The sequence below is a fragment of the Varroa destructor genome, unplaced genomic scaffold (genome assembly GCF_002443255.2).
Source record: "Varroa destructor unplaced genomic scaffold, Vdes_3.0 BEIS01000004.1, whole genome shotgun sequence".
Lineage (NCBI taxonomy): Eukaryota > Metazoa > Arthropoda > Arachnida > Mesostigmata > Varroidae > Varroa > Varroa destructor.
Window position 1 is genome coordinate 45,634,076 of NW_019211457.1, and position 17,938 is coordinate 45,652,013.

Here is a 17,938-nt window from a genome sequence, read left to right on the forward strand (position 1 = left end):
CAGTAATCGCCAACACTTACACCGCAGTACACCGAATAACATAAATAATAACACGAATTTCGCCGGTTGCTACTGTGGTGTTTTGCTTAAGACAAAAATATTTTGTTCGAGGTATGGAAGACGTCGGATTCTAGCCAAACAGAAAAACGATGTTCTACTAATTAATGAAATCCGGGGACTGCTTTATTGCTGTCAGATAGAGCTCATTGCAGGTTGTCGGTTTACTTTGCATCGGCAGATTAACTATTAATTAGTCCGTTCTCGAGTAGTTATTATGTGGCTATGGCGAATGACCAGTAGGGAAGGAAAGTGGGCTTCAAACAAGGTTGGATAGACGTACTTGCATCCCACTGCGTTCGACATTTGCCTATAGGATACTGTAGCCAGTGTTACAAAGACCAAAAGCTTGGATATGTGTGAAGCGACCTTTGCTTAGGAGAGAAATATATAGCTCTTAATTATCATTGACTAGATAACTGTATAATGTTTCGTACCATATGTTCATAACGACTGCATAATTAGCACATGGGCGTAGCCGTCTGCGTCTCCATCGTGTTTCAGCGGAAGTAACAGCATCCCAGACGAACGAATATTGTAGACGAAAATAGATCGTTGCTGACGGAGCTTGCTTTGAGCACAATAACGTCACGTTCACTGCGAACTACGAAGCCACCCGTCACTCAGCGAATTGCTCGCCAAAAAAACTAATTAGTCAGACAAATCGACTTACATCAGTCAGTGACACCGACTATCGGACTCACTAGACCCTCTGATATATTCTTCACTCTGCTGGATAGCCCAGCGGAACAGATAAAACACTCCAAAGTCACCTAGCAACGTTAAATTGTAATAATGGGAGATCTATGGTACACACAATGCATTAAAATGGGGTATCTAGGGAGATATCGTATGAAGGTCTGGCTTCTATGTGCCAGTGGATCAGGCTCCGAGGGCCCTTTGAAATTTGGCCAAACATTAGTTTTGCTGGGCATTTGGTATTTTGCTAGTAGCGAATGTGTTCGTGTTGCTGCGACATGTCATTGGGGAGACTAGAAATCATTATGTGGTTAACGGTTTGTGTATGTTTAGTGACTGTGCTAGCAGCCAACCTTTAGAAGTTCTTGTTTCCATTTAAGGGTTTTGGTTACACATAGACCGTAGTCCAAAGCAGCGTCTAATTCTGGCTCGTCGTTAGATGATGGATTGCAATTCCTATTGCTGCTTTACCAGTTGTTGTTACCACTGCCTATAGATCGAGCTCGTTCCGCATTCGGTGGAAGGACGACGACTTCGTTGCTTTTTTACCGGAACTCTAATTGATGACAACTATAAATTATCTCATTTTGTTTCGACTTTACAGTGCTAGGTAAGGACGATTGCATTTAATTTGATCTGATGATTTAGCGACCACAATTCGAGCCTCAGGCGACTACTCCAAACAGGTAGATCTGGTCGTATAGATGGTTTCGTGGTTTGCTTTCGTGCGGCGTTCGTCGTCAGGTTTAATGGTTACGCTGGGAAAACCGAGAGAAAAGGATTAGCATGATGGTTCTAGCTGGATAGAAAACAACCGTTTTCATTCTCTTTGTACCTGTTGTTTCCTCTTCCACGCCTCTGCGTAATATTGTCAGCTGTTCACCAGAACTGCTACTGTTTGGTATTCTGTTAGGTTGACTTGTGTTTAGATATTGGTTTTAATGTTCTCAGTTGGTATCGTTTTGCAGCACTCTGGCCGTGTGCACGACCAGATAGACATACGGAGAAAGTCGAAGTTGTGCTTTGTGTTCGGCAAATGGGTGCATACGCGACAGAATTCAGAAGTGCGCGCACGACAGCATGATCAATAGGCGGAATAGTTCTACCGGTTGGCAACAGTCGAAAGACGGTGTGGCAAGTCACAATTATGTCAATGCTTCGCGTAACTAAGAGGCTTCGAGTACGATTTGATAATGCGACACATCTGTTGAAGCCACTTCCAACAGTGAGCGAATTTGGCAAGGTTATCTGACCCAGTTTGTAAAACCTATATGTAGGTAGTAAACAGTAATATGAATACTGCATATTGTGTACAATAACATAGAATTAACGATGAACTTGTTTATGATACGATGGCAAGAAAAGCGTTCAGCTTACGGCTGTCCACAAACAGAACTTTTTTGTATTGGGCCTTGCCCACAATGAATACTGTGTTCTTGTATAATGGAAAGGCCCGCTGGTTTGCAAAACGACTTTGTCAATAAGACAAACCAATGTGGTTATTTGAAGTTAAATCGAGAAAAATGTATAATATTTCGGTCCGTTTATGTCAGCTTACTACTATGAATTTGCCGCTTCATCTTACTCGCTTCACTTCCTGTCCCGCAAGGGGTTTCTCCGAATAAAATTCATGACCATCCTTCATTCATTTACGATGCTTCTTGTACAGACTCTTACCTATACTTCAGAGTAATTAACCGCCTAACAACTCAGTATATATATATATATATATATTCGGTACGGTTGGATAATGCAGAAAAAACTGAATGAAACCCTATCTACCAGTGCGCAATTTGTGCGGTAGTAGTAGCAGCAGCAGCAACAGTATGAAATTTCAATAGCAATTAATATTGTTATTGATATCTCCTGGACACCTCTATATTGACGGAAACGGGATAGTGAGCGTTTTGTTGAAGGCCATCGAAGATTTCATTTATCCTCTTCTAACTTCTCCACAGTTGATTCGTCTGCTTCTCTCTGATGTTCTAGCCGGCAAACACACGCCGGTTAAGCCAAGCAGCCGGGATTCTGTAATCATCAAGTAGTAATAACAAAAATGGCTATAATAGTAGTGGTCGCCGCTGCAACGGTACCAATCAGTAGCAAGAAATTTGGCAGCCGCGATCATCTCGCTACGACATCCTAGCCAAGAGGTTGAGAAGCAGCTATTACTGTTACTTGTTGGCCACTGCTCCTGCTAGGGCTGCTGTAAACATCGTTAAGTGTATCTGTTCGGTTTATGTATGCTTGAAAGCGAAACGAACGGTGCTTAACATAACTATGGCCGCGTCAACGTTAGCTGAAAGTGAAGGTCTGCTACGAGGTCCCGGCGTTGTCCCGTCCGAATAAAATCCTTCCCGAAATAACTCCACCAGCGCTATTTGCCCAGCAGTGCCGTTGGACTCCGCCAGCTGGGGGTGAACGAAGCCTTCGCGCAAGCAGCACCAAGTATCGTTGATCTTCCGCTTGTTTTCCAAAAGCGCTGGGTGAATCGCTAGTGTGCCCGAAAGGCAACCTTGTACAGTGGCAATCATGGCCGACGGGCATGTGCATAATCGTTATCCCCCTTTCTACAGGTCCGCCAATTGGTCAGACGACTTTAAAGACGTACCACGTCAAAATTTGCCAAAAAGATGCGAGATAACTACCACCTCTCGTTGGACTTGTAGAAGGAGGGGCTAATGGACTGGCAACTGTTACCGTCATGATTATCACCGTGCTAACCACTGAAATCCAAGGAGCAAACGGGCGAGAAGAGGAATGACTGGCCTTAATTTGTTGCCTTGGTCTATGACGACAGTCTGCCAATGCTGCCGGTATCGCTGTAGCTGTCGTGGCTGTACTTGCTCCTTCCGTCGCTCTCTTCGAACCGAAATATTAATTGGATTAGGAATTGAGTGGATAGACTGAAATATAGCTAACAAGCTGCTGCATACATACATACATGCATGCATGCATGCATGCGATATGCTGCAGACACTGAACGAGCTAGCTAATTGCATAGGCGGACGAACTGTTCGATTCTTGCAGAATCAGGCTAGATGTTAATGGATATTAATAATATGTAAGGCCATATGCGTATGTAAACCACGGAAGTATGGATGCTGATAGAGCCAGATGCAATCAATTGCCATAGAAAAGTGATACTAGTCTATGGAAAGTTACACTAGAAGCGACTTTCTCAGGTCGTAATTTTAACGAATATCCTCCAGTGTTCTACTCCTAGGGACTGAGGCATTAATTTAATTTTAAGAAGTTATCGTTGTTTCGATAGTTCCATAGCCGATTTATTTTATATGGACAGAGGACAACCGGGTCGTTTCCCTTGAGCTACCACCCTCCGCAACAATCAAAACTTACCTAAAACTATTATATCTTACTATTACGGTGCACTAAGCACTGCCGAGCTTCGTTATCTCGTCAATCGGTTGAGGGAAGATACGTATGCGTATGTATTTCCGGAACGTATACTACTTGAATTTGCCAAGTCGCAAGTCGATAATAACTTACATTATTACATATACTCTACATGATTTTGTGCAGCCCCATCTAGCGTGCTACCGGAAAATCTTAGCTAATTCATTTAACACGACTGGATGAATTAAGCACCACGGGGCACGGGAATTTTAAAGGATTGTGGATTTTACATCTGGAACCGTTGTTAGGCATTGCATCTATCAGGCTGAGAGGAATTATCCTTAGCTATTTGCAGATAGGCCGAAAACGACGGAATATAGGGGCAAGCGAAGGTCGCTAGCTGGGTAAGACCGGAAAAAGATACGTATATAACAGCTTCCGTTTGCCGAAACACTGTTTTCAAATTAGCGGTAAATCGTTACGTACGTGTTACGGTTCTAACCAGGAAAAAAAACGTTGGCAAAAAAACGTTTTATTTGAAAGTGCTACCACTGTTACTTAGCTAGATTTGCTAAAAGAGATAACTGGATTGAGGGTAAAGTATCAGTCTATTTCCGTCGCTAGATTTTAAGAGAGTTGGGCTTAGTGTTGACTGACAGTGGATTGCATCCGTGCCGATATGGCATCTTTGAAGCAGGGGCTGTCGCGAACTACGACGGTTGGATTTTCGGAGTCGTTTCCTGATTTAATAACAGTATGATGTGACATAATAGATGGAAGCACATAAAAATCGGAGGTGAAAAATAGATCTGAGGGTGCCTCGATATGACTGTCCCATCGCTTCCGCAAAGCGGCGAAGTAATCTAGTTCGATTCATTTTGCGGAGTGATGTAGCCTTCACACATTGGTTCTAGCATCTTCGTTTAGAGCAGTAAGTCTTTCCTATAGAAAAATCATATCAAACATTTTTGTACTCCTATATTCGCATACGTGTTCTACATCTTTGAATCGATAATTGTTGAGTTATTAAGTCTTTAAGAAAGGCCTTTCTTATATAGAAGACGACTGAACAAGCTGCCATAGGGCAGGCCGTGGCTCAGAATCAACTTGAACTTATCCATAACCTTTATTACACTACAGCAGAGTTCATAAAGGTAGATTATAAAAAAAACACACACACACAGGCACAAGTGAAACATGAACATCAGTGCAACATTATTTGTGATGTTACGTGTATTTAAAGCTGTGGTCTGCTTCAAGTGGTTCTCATCTGGCCGGCTTCTTATTTAGCCTTTATTAGGCCGGCCCCAATTAGCTGCAGCGCTTCGGAGTGGCTTCGTTGAGAAGCTTGGTTGTGAAATGCGTTTTCTTTTTTCTAGGCCGGTCCTTCGTGTTCAATAGCGGCTAACATGCATGTGTCTAGTACAGCAGTCTAGTACAACTTGCCCTAGTTCTAGCGGTGACTCTAAGATGATGCGTTTGCCAAAATTCCCAGGGTACGCCGGTTCGAGACCAATGGTCAACTAAAATATTTTTATATAATATCATAGGGTAGAAAACGACTGCGCGAGCCAACCGGCTCAGCATTACTAGCTAAACAAAACACAACACTAGCATTGTATCACTGCCATCCAGTTGTAGTTAATCCGTCTCTCTGAGAAGAGCTCTTCTAGTAACAGATGCCTCTGCAAAAACCTATCTCAATAATGTCATCTTGACTACTCCCAGGGCCCTCCGAGTGGGTTGTCTCATTTCTGGCCCTTCAATTTTGCTCTTCAATTGTATTCGATTATACTCTACCAAACCGAATTAGCTGACGACTCTGAGATTGTACTTCGTGATTTTCGACTGCTGTCTAACTCGGCGACATCCGGCGATCGTCGTGTTGGCTGTCAGAAGGCTGTAATCTCATATATTAGCTTCTTTTAGCGACAGCCACGAACCATACAAACGAAGCTCAGAGGAAGATCTGTCTGCCAAGAGAATTTAATAATGTTTGCCACTCAATGTTGTGTATAGCAGTTGTAGATCGAGACGCAAACGCCGCCATGTCCTGGCATCTCAATAGAGGACGTTGGCTTTGTAAACGGAGGTTCGCCTTGCCTTACTGGGTCGCGAACAATAGGCCGAAGTTAGCAGTTTGTGTTTTCAATGCGCCACATTTGATTTTTCCACCACGCCGTCTAGGGAATGCCACCAATATTAGTTAGGGAGTTTCTTAGTTCACTAAATACATGTTTAGCTGTGTGTGAGTAACGTGTATTTTCTGTGAATGAACAGGCAGCTAGCTGCATTATATACGCTCCTACCTCGCGATGCAATCCAAATTGCACTAGATTTAGCACAATGGAAACTCGACATTGTGATACCCTTGCTGTGCCGAGTGTCGGGCCCCTAATAATTACCACAATAGGCATTTGTGAGGCAAAATTTCCCCCATTACGTATATAAAATTGCACAAATTACATAAATGTACATATATTGTCTAGCTAGCCAACACATTACGAATTAACGAGAGACGCTGTTGTTACAGCCAGCGCTGGTTCAGTCGATATTTCTGAACGACCCCGGCCAGTTAGAGAGCGAATTGGCCTCGTCGCCACATCCTGACGGACCGAATTGGCACGATGAACAGCGGCGAACCTTGGTGCACGCAGCGGCTTTCTGCGGTAATGTCCACATCACACGGATGTTGCTCCAAAAAGGTAAGCGACAACAAAAAGATATTGAGAGAGGGGGGGGGGGGGGGCAACACAGCTCAAGCGTGATGCCATCAAATGACTCAAACTGAGCTCCTGAATAAACGTAGCGATGCTTGCGCTGGTGCGGTCGGGGTTCAATTGCCTGAGAAAAAGTTAGTACAAAAGAGCAGCAGCGGAGGATTCTATAGATGACGCAGTTCCTTTTCGTTGATTATACCTGTGACGTAGTCTATATAACATATTATACTCGTGTAATTATAGATACGCTTCCACTGTAGATAGGGTAACTGCCCGTAGATGATCAAGGCTTTGCTTTTTAGTCCAGATTGGCTTAACCCGACCGTCATGGTGCCATAATAATCTTATCTACGTGTCAATTATAACAGCCAATTGATAAGTCCTAGCGGTCGCCGTAGTCTTCAAGGGGTACGCGTATCAGTAACCCGTACGAATGATAATGAATAATGAAACAACGCTGGGGCAAAGCGAACGTCTTTGGGTTCGCGTCGATTGAGTTGTACGTGCGTGGTCTAATTCTAAAGAGATTAGGGTAATAGCCGACCGCAAGCACAGTACAGGAAACAGTCTCTGCCGGACGGATGAGTAGAAAAGCGTGTTACGCTCCAACCAGTATACCGCAACACTTGTCGCCTTCTTCTGGATGTTAGTTTGATGCGGCTTTTGGATAATACACCAAATTATTCTGTTCATACAAGAACCGAAGCCTGTGAAGTGACGTAAACGCAGCCCGCGTAAACGGGAAGTCGTTACTTACGATTCGTTGGTGCAATCTAGTGCATCTAGACGAAATTATTTCCGTTAACCCGTTTTGCAGCGCTCTGCCGACCCATCGATTAGCATTTTGTGGGTCATAGCTATTGACTTGAAACGGAAACAACACAAACAGAATATCTGCCAGCCTTCCGAACAGCTCCAATGTCGGCGTAATCATAGACTCCTCAATCATTTCTATAGTCAGCTTTATGACACATAGGCACTTTCTAGGCGTTCTACGTACTCTATTCGTCAATGTTGACGCTAGCCCCAACAAGGGAGCACTTCTTATTTGATCAGTACACGCTGCGTGTACACACAGCGTATAGCTATCAACCATAATTATGCAGCCATCTTGCTCGTACAGGTATGTAATAGTTCCAGTCCAGCTATACCAATAGTATCGTATCAACCAACGCAACAGAATCAGCACTAGTGCCTTCACCCGTATGGCCATTTACGACACTCCATCTGATATTCTACTTAATAGCACTACGTAATAGTATTTAATAAGTATGTACAGGTATAGATATTTGTCTGTCATGCGGTTATGTACGTACGAATGTTAGGCACAATGAAACGCCATTAATCGTTCAGATCATTCCAGTGTCGTACATAAACGAACCGCCTCTATTGGACACGCACGTATTTATGGTACTATTAGTTGTGTTCCGTACATTTGTTCGTGAGCAGTGCGACGACATAGTAGTAAAACACTTAGCAAGGACACTTGTTTATTGGGCTGAGGTGTGAAGTCGAAGTGGAACGGGGAGTGGTGGAGTATAGGAGAGAATCTCTGCAAAACTCTCTACTTATATCAATATCTAGCCGCTTGTTTATTATATTGTTTTTGTTCCCAGTCCGTTTGTAGGATAGATCTCATGTTTTCATGTCTCAAAGTCATGCTTACACATAGATAATAGTATTCTACTGCTGCTGATCAGTTCCTTAACGTTTACTCATGATTAAGCGTCACGCGGGCACTATTCGTATGTAAGGCATAGTACTATGGGGCACATAGACTGAAAGTATTTAGTCAGTTATTGATTTCGAGATTTTGATCGTTTTTATCGTTACGAGTAGCACGGCGTAAACTTGAATGTCTCGGTGCGTTTCTGAGAGGTCAATCGTACCAGACCATTGCATAGGTAAAATTGCTAACTGGGTATTGTTCTGTTGGAATTTCTGCCACCAATAATGTCCAGCACGCATTGACTTCGCAGGTCTGACATAATCAAAGGCAGTCCTTTTTTTTTTTTTCTATGAAAAAAGTTCTGACCTTACCGATATTTTTGTTCTATGTTAATTATGAGCATAATTTAAACTTGTCGAAGGTATACATTTCACTGGTCGAAGAGATATTCCGCCATTGGTACGCTCTTCAGCAAATATCCGGAAAAACCTCGTTCGATTCATCATTAACATTTGGTTAAGGCTAAAGCAAGCATACTATTGTGCATATCAGTCACGCACATCGGCTCCAGCAAGCCCGTGACGGTTTTTCCTAATTAAAATCTAGTGTTTGGCCTAACTCAGATCTGCCTACGCGAAGAGTTTCGATGTCGTATATCGACACTAACAAAGTTTTAGCCCATAATTAGTGGAAGGACACGGCACGGAGTTTGCCTGCGTACTTCGTGGAAATTCTGTGCTTAGATTACTTTTTTTTATTTCCAGATTTGCATGAACCCAACTAATAGCCACTCTTGTATACCCATTGTGTGCCGCCTTATACCACATTCACTCTGATGTATGTACGTACGTACAAAACATGGACATTGCAAAAACCCCTTTTGATCGTTCGATTGAGCTTGTGTTTGGCTCCATACAACCGCATTTTAGTTAAAGCTGCACTAACTTTTTTACGTACACCACGTGCGGCGTCCGAAGCCCCTTTCATTTTCCCGGCAGTAGCCGGCAGAGATCGCCAAGTGCCGAAAGACTTCTGACGCGCCCTCTTGTTCAACCAGTCCTTCGATGGGTGCCCCATTGATTATATTATCATACAATATATATATATATATATATATAGAAAGAAAGAGGCAGAGAGAGTTTTCGTCCACGAGAACGTAAAACGCATACATATATAGATAAATATTACACTAAATATCTTACAAGTTACACGATAGTTGATGATCCGATAGAAAGCGCTAACTGGCCGCCAGTTCAATGATCACACGATGGCTTGAGCAGCGATTGCCATATTTTTCTTGTTTTCACAATGGAATTCACTCAGTAGCGGTCCGGGGTAGCGCCAGTAAGCGAGCCCTTGTGGAGAGCTGATGGTGTTATCTAATAGATATGTCTAACAAAACACATGAGAAGACCGAAATGCCGCTTAGTGGGTAAGTACTATATAGGAAAAAGTAATTTTCCATGGATTATCGTTATCTAATTTTTAATCTAGTCTATTCATCGGGGCTGGTGTTCTGTGTCGTTTATATAACGAGGTTTATTTTTAATGCGGCTAGTTGATGTAGGCCTATTTGGTGTCGGTCGATAACCACGGGTTCGAATCACTAAACATAGATAAAACGTTGACTGAAAGCGGATTTGAAGCCAGAAAAGAAAAAGCCAATTATCTGTATTCATTTGAACGCCTGGCCCGGTCGTTTTCAATTAATTTTTTTTTCGTCCTAGCCCTCTTAGGTATACATACAATGGGAACAATGCATCTATCCCCTCACTACCATATGCTGGCCGTCTGAGGACAAGGTTTGCGCGATCTCCCTTCACCTTTCCCAAGCATTTCCCACTGAAGAATATCATGTCTGAGTACATTCTGCTCTTCCGTTCGTCACAGGCTGTACTGCCTTTTTGAAAAGGTCGTGGCAGGTAATACTCTGGTTAAATGATAGGTCGTGTGCCCCTTTCCGTTGTACGCAATGTTCAGCGGCGCTCCACCGTTCTTTGGAGATAGGATGTTGCCTTATTGTCGGTCTCTGCCGATTGGTGTGTACCGTAGCGAAGCATGCACTGGCATTTACTGAGAGGGACAGTTTATGACAATGAATATAGTATTGGACAAGGTCAACACGTCGAGCATCAACAATACTTCGTGAATCTCAACCTTATCACTGAGTTATCAGCACACGCGATCTTATCAAAACGTGCTTTCAAAATTACTTCGGCCGAAAAACAGCTTATCGAGTCTCGACGCAAAACGCATAAAACAGGGATAATAAAAAAACATACTTGGGTATCCTAATGTGAAATGACTTTTCTAATCTGCATCACAAAACCACGCCTGTCAAAGGGTGAAAAATGTAGCGCTCAGCTTGAGGCATGCACCATATTTCATAGACTGTTCTATCACTATAAGGAAAACACAATAGAAGGTTGAAGAATATGTGAAATCCAACGATCTTGTTGGCACAAAAAATTTGAAAAAAACAAAATTTATTTACTGGTGCCGGCTTGCAGAATGAATTGAAATAATGATTCTTCTCGTCTCGGCTATCCTCTCTGTGTGACCAAGCTCCCAGAATCAGCTGTTCAGCATAGCGTGCAAGATTTACCTCATTACAAAGGATCCGCTTAAATGTTCGCAGCCTAATTTCTCCCTTGATACAGATATGTCCGTGTTGCCCTGGCAAATAGGAATTGCAAAAATAAATATCAATATAACTAATTGTGTATGTTTATAGCTACGACCGCTTATCTTGGCTTGCCACACCTAGCACATTAACTATCTACTCAGTTATTTAATAAATAAATCAAAATAATGATGTAAAATCCTTTAGTTATTTTTTAATCAAACTGCTCCGGGATTCACAGCTAGTCACCTTGTCATCTGCCTTCATATTCACATACCTCAATCACCTAAGCGATAAGCTGCTCATCGGCAAAAACCTTTGTTCATATAAACAACGAGCTAGATTCGATCCGTACAGTCCTGTGGGCCTATGGCCCTGCTTTTCAATAGCATCTCACTAATACAATAGACAACAAACTAATAGGCAATGGGTCACAGCAGCAGCAGCAGCTTGTCTCGTCTCGGCCTTTTTAGCTAGAACAAACCTCGTGAACTGCATGGAGCAGATGTTGTCATGGAAGATCGTATCGCCATGTTTAAAAACCGCCGTGTGTGTAGATCTCTAGCAACAGCAGCAGAAGCAGGAACCGCGCGCATTATATAAGCGGTCGGTTGACGTCGAGACCGGGTGTCTTCTATTTGATGCGTGCTTACTTTGGCCTTGTTGTAAGAATCTCGAACATATAGTTGGCAAGCTTAGACACACACTCACGCTGTCATCGTAATGGCTCTGCTATTGGCTATAGGATTTTATTTGGTTTCCTCCCTCCCGGTCTTTCAGCCTTTCGTGCTTACTAGCCTAGTGTTATGTCTTTAGCAACCTTGACATTACAAACTACCTCTTCCTCAGACGTACGCTAACGTATCCAGCTGGATGTATGCGATGCCGTTCTGTCGACACCGTACGGCTCGGTCGAGCCAATGTTATCTATCCAGAGGCCTAGATTTTTCGAGCTTGATGGTTCAGTTACTTCCCAGAGCGGCTCCCGCGTAGGTAAAGAAACAACCGCCCGTGGTGGGTTAATAACAACTGGGGTTATTAGGATATATAATACGTGCATTAGTTGATATTGTCGAGCTTTGCTTGCGGTGCGATAACGAGGTCAATTGGTACATCGAACACTTCTTACAAGCAACCCCCAATACAATAAAAATCAAAATAAGATGATGCAAAAAGAAATGATCGCAGAGTATTTCGACCTTTAATTCCGGCGCATTCTGTCAAGCAATCATGCAGAGGGTTGGTAGTTCACGACCCATAAGATGGCACTATATAAAAGATTCGTGGGTTTTCCGTCAGTTTTTGTATTTATCGCTGGTTTTTATGTAGCAGAAAATGGCGCGCGTTGATATAACAGTACACAACATAGACCGATACGAGTAGAGTTAACTGGTAGAGAAATCTTCGTTACATGAGAACCGCTACGGCGACAGCTATATATATACATAATGGAGTGATGAAAAAGAACAGCAATTGTACACAATTCAGTCTTGTTCCTTTAGTTACAAGATTAATAACCTAAATATAGATCTATTTGGCTGTGCAATGTAATATAAAAAGCACAAGCAACATTCACTGCTAATCTGAATTTCGTTTCATTTTCGTGTGCTTAACTTCGTCTTCCATGCTGGCCGTTACCGCTGCCGTTTTATGTACGATTCTTGCTTGGGTCTGCACAACTAATTTCTAGGTGCGCGGGTCAATGCGAAGGACGTATTTTGGATTACGCCCCTACACCGAGTCTGCTGTCGTGAAGAAGTCCCGGGTGCGCGTGAGGAGGAGGCTCTCAAGCCAGACCTGATGCAAGGCCTTGATGTTGACAGACCCTTACCGCCTAATCGGCGAATTCTTTCAGGAGGAAACTTTCCTAGTCCGTATAAGGAGCCCCAACCCCTTGTGACGATCAGTCATTTTACCAATGGGGCAACATCGGTATCGACACCAATTTCTGCGTCAAACGTTGTCGCTGGATCATCTACTGCCGTCATCAACGGCAACGCTAGTTATAATCATGGTAAGAACGCACTGCGGTGATTTGCTCATGACTTGGCAGTTTCATTCCTCCTAAATATCTGAGGTGTGTAGATGGAGACATTTCAACATTTAAAGAAAACGAGAATAAGAAAGGCCGATTAATAATAATAATATCAGGGATCCTTTGATTAAAGAAACTTAGACAGGTCCCAACTTAAGATTTAGATAACTCCGCAGCGATAAGGGAACTTGCTGATAGAGACAGGAGATAAATTAGGGTAACTTCAAGCGTTTGTCCGCGGTATAACGATTAGAAAAGACTACTCACATGCAGTACATTTGGGGTACATTAAAAAGTATTACATTTCTTTTCCACGTCCAACCATGTTTGTAGCGTTAGGTTTCCGTGCTTGCAGACCAAGAATAAATTTTAGCTGACAAAGCTTGGTCTGAAAGGTAGAGAAACCTCAAAAAATTCAGCATTCTTCGCAGCACCTTCGCTGACAATTGCTTTACTTACTTACGTTCGATGTGAGCTATTTAATGATTGGCTTGACGTCGCAAGCACTCCAAAGACGGGGTCGAAAAATAACGTATTTTAAAACCGAGCACTTGTGTGCCTTTCAGGTCATGTCAGTTCTTTGGCATTGACTTGGCCTCTCGGTCCTGTAGTTTGATAAGGCTAACAGCTGACGGTGGGCAAAGCTACTCAAAATATCAAATGGCCTTCATTTGCTAGCTACGACGTACGTTCCTTGCCCAGTACGCCACCGGAAATTGACTATGCCTTAGAATTGCATATGTGGGTACACTTTGCATGGGACTTGTTGGCTGAAGATATGTGAGCAGACTTGTAATATACCTAAGCGTGATCGCTTGTAAACGCCCGTCGTTCGTATAAAGTGTACTAACGTAATTATATGGGAGAAAAGGTCTTTCAGCTTGTATGCGGTTACAGACTCGATGTAAGTCCTGCCAGAAAGGCAAATATGTAGGGGTGAATACAAGGAGTTATTTAGTGCTTTACAACGAATAATATCAGTGCTATAATTACTAAGCGTTATGCTCTTAAAAAGATGTCGTTGTTTTACTAACTGTCGAAATACAAAAACTGTAATCCAGTCGACATGTCGTGAGCTATACAATAGCATCTTGAGATAGAGATATTCGACCTGGTATTTGATAGAAAGGTAACTTAAAGAAATTGTATCGGTGTTCAAATTTGTCCGCCAGATCAAGCCTTGCTCGATTGGATTCTGGGTAATGTACCTGACCAGTGCGGAGTGAACACTTCAGTTGATCCACACAACCCACTGCTGAACGCCGGGGCAATGCTTACGACTTTGTCGTCAGCGTCCTCACTGCCGCCGAACGGGCGAACAGATCTCGGAGTTACAACCAACCCACCAATGTCATCTTCATGGTCAGCAACGAAAAGCAACGGCAGCAATGAATGGTATAATAATTGCGGCTTACCGAATTCGTCACGCAACGAAAATTCGATCGTCGGTCTAGTTCGTTGTAATTCACACTCGTTCCAGTCGCATCCCTTAGCATCGGCCACCACCTTCCAAACGCTCAATTTGGCCGGTCTTGACGACGAGGAAGACTGGCCCGATTACGGCGAAACGTGCCGAGTACTGCTCGAGGCTGGTGCCGACGTTAGCGCTAGAGATAAACTGTGGCAAACACCTCTTCATGTGGCGGCAGCAAACAACGCATTGACATGCGCCCAAGCGATTCTCGCTCACCAGGAACGGCGACAGGCCGCCACGAACGGGTCAGCTCATTTGAAATTTAACTTTCTCGACATATCGGACAAGTTCGGTCGGACGTGCCTACACCACGCCGTATTCAACGGACACGTGCAAATGGCGAAACTTCTGCTCGATCACGGCGCCAGCCCGGATATTCTCGATAAGAAACAGCGGCGTCCCGCACACTATGCAGCCTTTCTTGGGCACGCCGATCTTCTACGCCTGCTTGCGCAACATGGCGCCCAACTTGAGGTGTTCGACCAGGATCGGCTCACGCCGTTACATGCGGCCTGCGCCGGGGGACGGCCTGGCGCAGTTCAAGCGCTGTTGGCAATGGGGGCTCGCCTCGACGTGCCCGACGGCCGAGGTAACACGGGTTTACATATATGTTCGCTCAATGGGAAGTCCGAAGTTGCATCGTGCTTAATCGCGGCCAGAGCGCCCGTATCAGCCAAAAACGCGCTAGGTAAGTTTGGCTATTCTGTTCTTGAGGTACGTGAGCGAAGATGTGCTTATAATCGGCTGATTTGAAATTCCGACCAGCTGGGTAGCTTTCTCAGCAAATGTATAAGTGGTCAAATCGTGCAGACCTATTGGTTTGTACATTATCATGTGGAAATGCAAAGTTCTTCGCAGTATCTTCGATTGGTTTCTTCTTATTTACGTCGTATTTGTCAGCATCTCTAATGTGAACACTGTTTTGCTATGTTCTCGGCTTGAGCTCGCCTAATTTCGTCTGTGTTGCACGGCTTTTCTGTTTGCGCTACATTACAGGCTATACGCCACTTCATTACGCAGCAGCCTCCACTCACGGAGGGACGTGCGTTGAGCTGTTGCTGGCGATGGGCGCTTTAGTCAATGCCAAAAGCGGATCCGGACGAACGCCACTTCACATGAGTGCCATCCACGGGAGGGTCACAAGGGCCCAAAACCTCATTAATGCCGGAGCTCAACTCAACACGGCTGATCGGTGAGAGACGAGGAACATCTCGAAATAGTTTTAGCATTTGGAACAGGAATGGGCATTCAGAACGAGGTCGTGCCCATAAACTTATCTATGTGAAATTAAATTTTCGGTATTTCTATACGTGTAAAAAGTACGGTTAAGCCAGGCGTTTGATTGTAAACGATTCTCATATTTTTTAACGAAAGAGTCGTTGCTAAAAGGTCATTAGATGGTGTGTAAAGCTCGTGGAATAAAAACAGTCCAATAGCTTGTTATCCTTCATGGCTTGTTGTATCCATCAGTCCAATATCCTTGTTATCTAATCGGTCCACATTTACGCTCACGCACAGACGACCTTTAGCCGTTTATCTATGCATATTTAGTGTTCTGCGTTTTTTTTTTACCTCAATGTTATTACTAGAGCCGATTTGCTCAAATCGCTCGACAAAATCTGACAACGACCGACGACTAAGAAATAAACAGAGAATAACTAAAGCGACATTATAAATCAGTCCGGTCGCCACGACCGTGGCAAGCTACTGGATATATTTATGCGTGGTTATTTTCTTCGGAACAGCGCATGACCTTATAACAAAGGTAGCCAGAGTTACACTGACTGTTTGACGTCAGCAACTCATCTATGACAGGCTGCCTGACATCAAGGCACGGTCCTGGTGTCGTCCCATAGTCAACAATTATCAGCCGCGCGTGATTTAGGCCGATTTGCTCCAGCCAAATGGTAGACAGGTGAATGTTTCAAACTTTACACCTGCCCCAGCAACACAGACAAGTGCTCAAAGCATAAAAGAAGGTTTGTCTATTCCCGCTTCTATGTCAATAGACAAACACGTTATCATTACACTATCACAGTAACTATCAGACTACACTGTATCGTTTCAGGAAAAAAACTCATACCCTCGTAGCGTTGCTGCACTACTTTTAGCAGTTGTTGTTTATTTCTTTCTAGTTATTTCCACCTTTGGCGGTTAGAGCACACAAAAGATACCCACTCGTAGCATTAACATGACTTATTTAATTGCTAAAACCGTGCTTTATAGGTATTTAACATTAACTATATGCTGACGTTGATCATGAAACAGAATAGAAAAAAAAAAAGGTAGAAACATAGAAGTTATGGAAGTGAATTATACGAACCACGACCACATATATATAGGCGGTTTAGCTTCGCTGGGACGTTGAGTCTATACTGAACTGGTTAATCGAGAAAAGCTCGTCAATACAACTTATGCAAACAGTATGAGATTTTTATGGAAGTTTGCAAATAAATCACTCGTTAACGAACTCTATTGGGTCTGCTCATAATACTGCAGCTATTGCCATTGATCTGCTATTGATTTTGTGGTATTTTTGCGTTCAATATCGTTTCATACAGACATGGTCTTACCACGTTACACATCGCCGCTCGGTACGGCCACGAGTTGCTGGTCCAATGCCTTTTAAATCGGGGTGCTCAGGCGAGTCACACGGCTCGTGACGGAAGCAGTGCGCTGCATCTGGCAGCGCTTTATGGTCATTCCGGCGTTTGCCATAAGGTATGACATATCTATGTAGGTCAATTATTGTCCTAACACTAATTAATTACGTATAGTTAAAATGTGAACAGGAACAGCTGAAAGGGAAGAGAACTTGTCTTCTTCTAAAATTAGTTTTTAGTCGTTGGAATAGCTTCTAGTAGTATGTTGGAAACAGATTCTGAGTGTGGCCTGCTTTTTGCATCTTTCAGCTGGTGGCCGGAGGTGCCGATATTTTGGGACGAGACAACGCAGGCCGGACGGCAATCCACTGCGCGGCATTTGCCGGAAACCTGGAGCTGGTTTCCGAATTTTATAACTTCCTCGGGGAGCAAAAGGTCACTAAAAGTCTGTCCTATGATGTCATAGTCGACTCGAACGGTTAGTTTTATTAGCGTGTTAATATGAAAATGAATGATATTGAAAAATCGTTGCAATTCAAAAATATTCCTTTTTCTTTATTTGTTTTTACATAATGGTGAATTCGATTAAAAGATGTAGGGCACTGTACATTTTCTATTTAGAGATTTCTTCACTTTTATTATGAAATTATCAAATATTTTTTAGCAGTGTTTTATTCTCTATATGTATGTATGTATATATA

General features: G+C 43.2%; 1 protein-coding gene and 1 long non-coding RNA gene across 9 annotated transcripts in view; one reads left to right on the top strand and one right to left on the bottom strand.

The window, feature by feature from the left end:
- LOC111248665 (uncharacterized) overlaps positions 1 to 17,938 on the top strand; it is a 54,225-nt gene that overhangs the window by 20,068 nt on the left and 16,219 nt on the right. For 6 of the 8 annotated variants that reach the window (XR_015326763.1, XR_015326764.1, XR_002672640.2 and 3 more), the window contains exons 1-7: positions 1,796 to 1,999; positions 6,647 to 6,818; positions 12,816 to 13,139; positions 14,333 to 15,322; positions 15,631 to 15,826; positions 17,196 to 17,355; positions 17,547 to 17,715. Coding sequence is in view for 3 of the 8 variants with exons in the window: in XM_022801384.2 (XP_022657119.1) it covers positions 1,904 to 1,999; positions 6,647 to 6,818; positions 12,816 to 13,139; positions 14,333 to 15,322; positions 15,631 to 15,826; positions 17,196 to 17,355; positions 17,547 to 17,715 (2,107 nt within the window). In the remaining 5 variants the exon portion in view is untranslated. Of the gene's footprint in view, positions 1 to 1,795; positions 2,000 to 6,646; positions 6,819 to 12,815; positions 13,140 to 14,332; positions 15,323 to 15,630; positions 15,827 to 17,195; positions 17,356 to 17,546; positions 17,716 to 17,938 lie in introns of those variants that run through there. The other 2 variants (XM_022801385.2, XM_022801386.2) reach the window with 2 other exon arrangements.
- Positions 9,763 to 11,700, bottom strand: LOC147756272 (uncharacterized). Its single transcript, XR_015326043.1, has 3 exons — positions 11,610 to 11,700; positions 11,108 to 11,178; positions 9,763 to 9,894 (listed from the first exon to the last, which is right to left on the bottom strand). It is a non-coding gene; the product is annotated as an uncharacterized LOC147756272 (long non-coding RNA).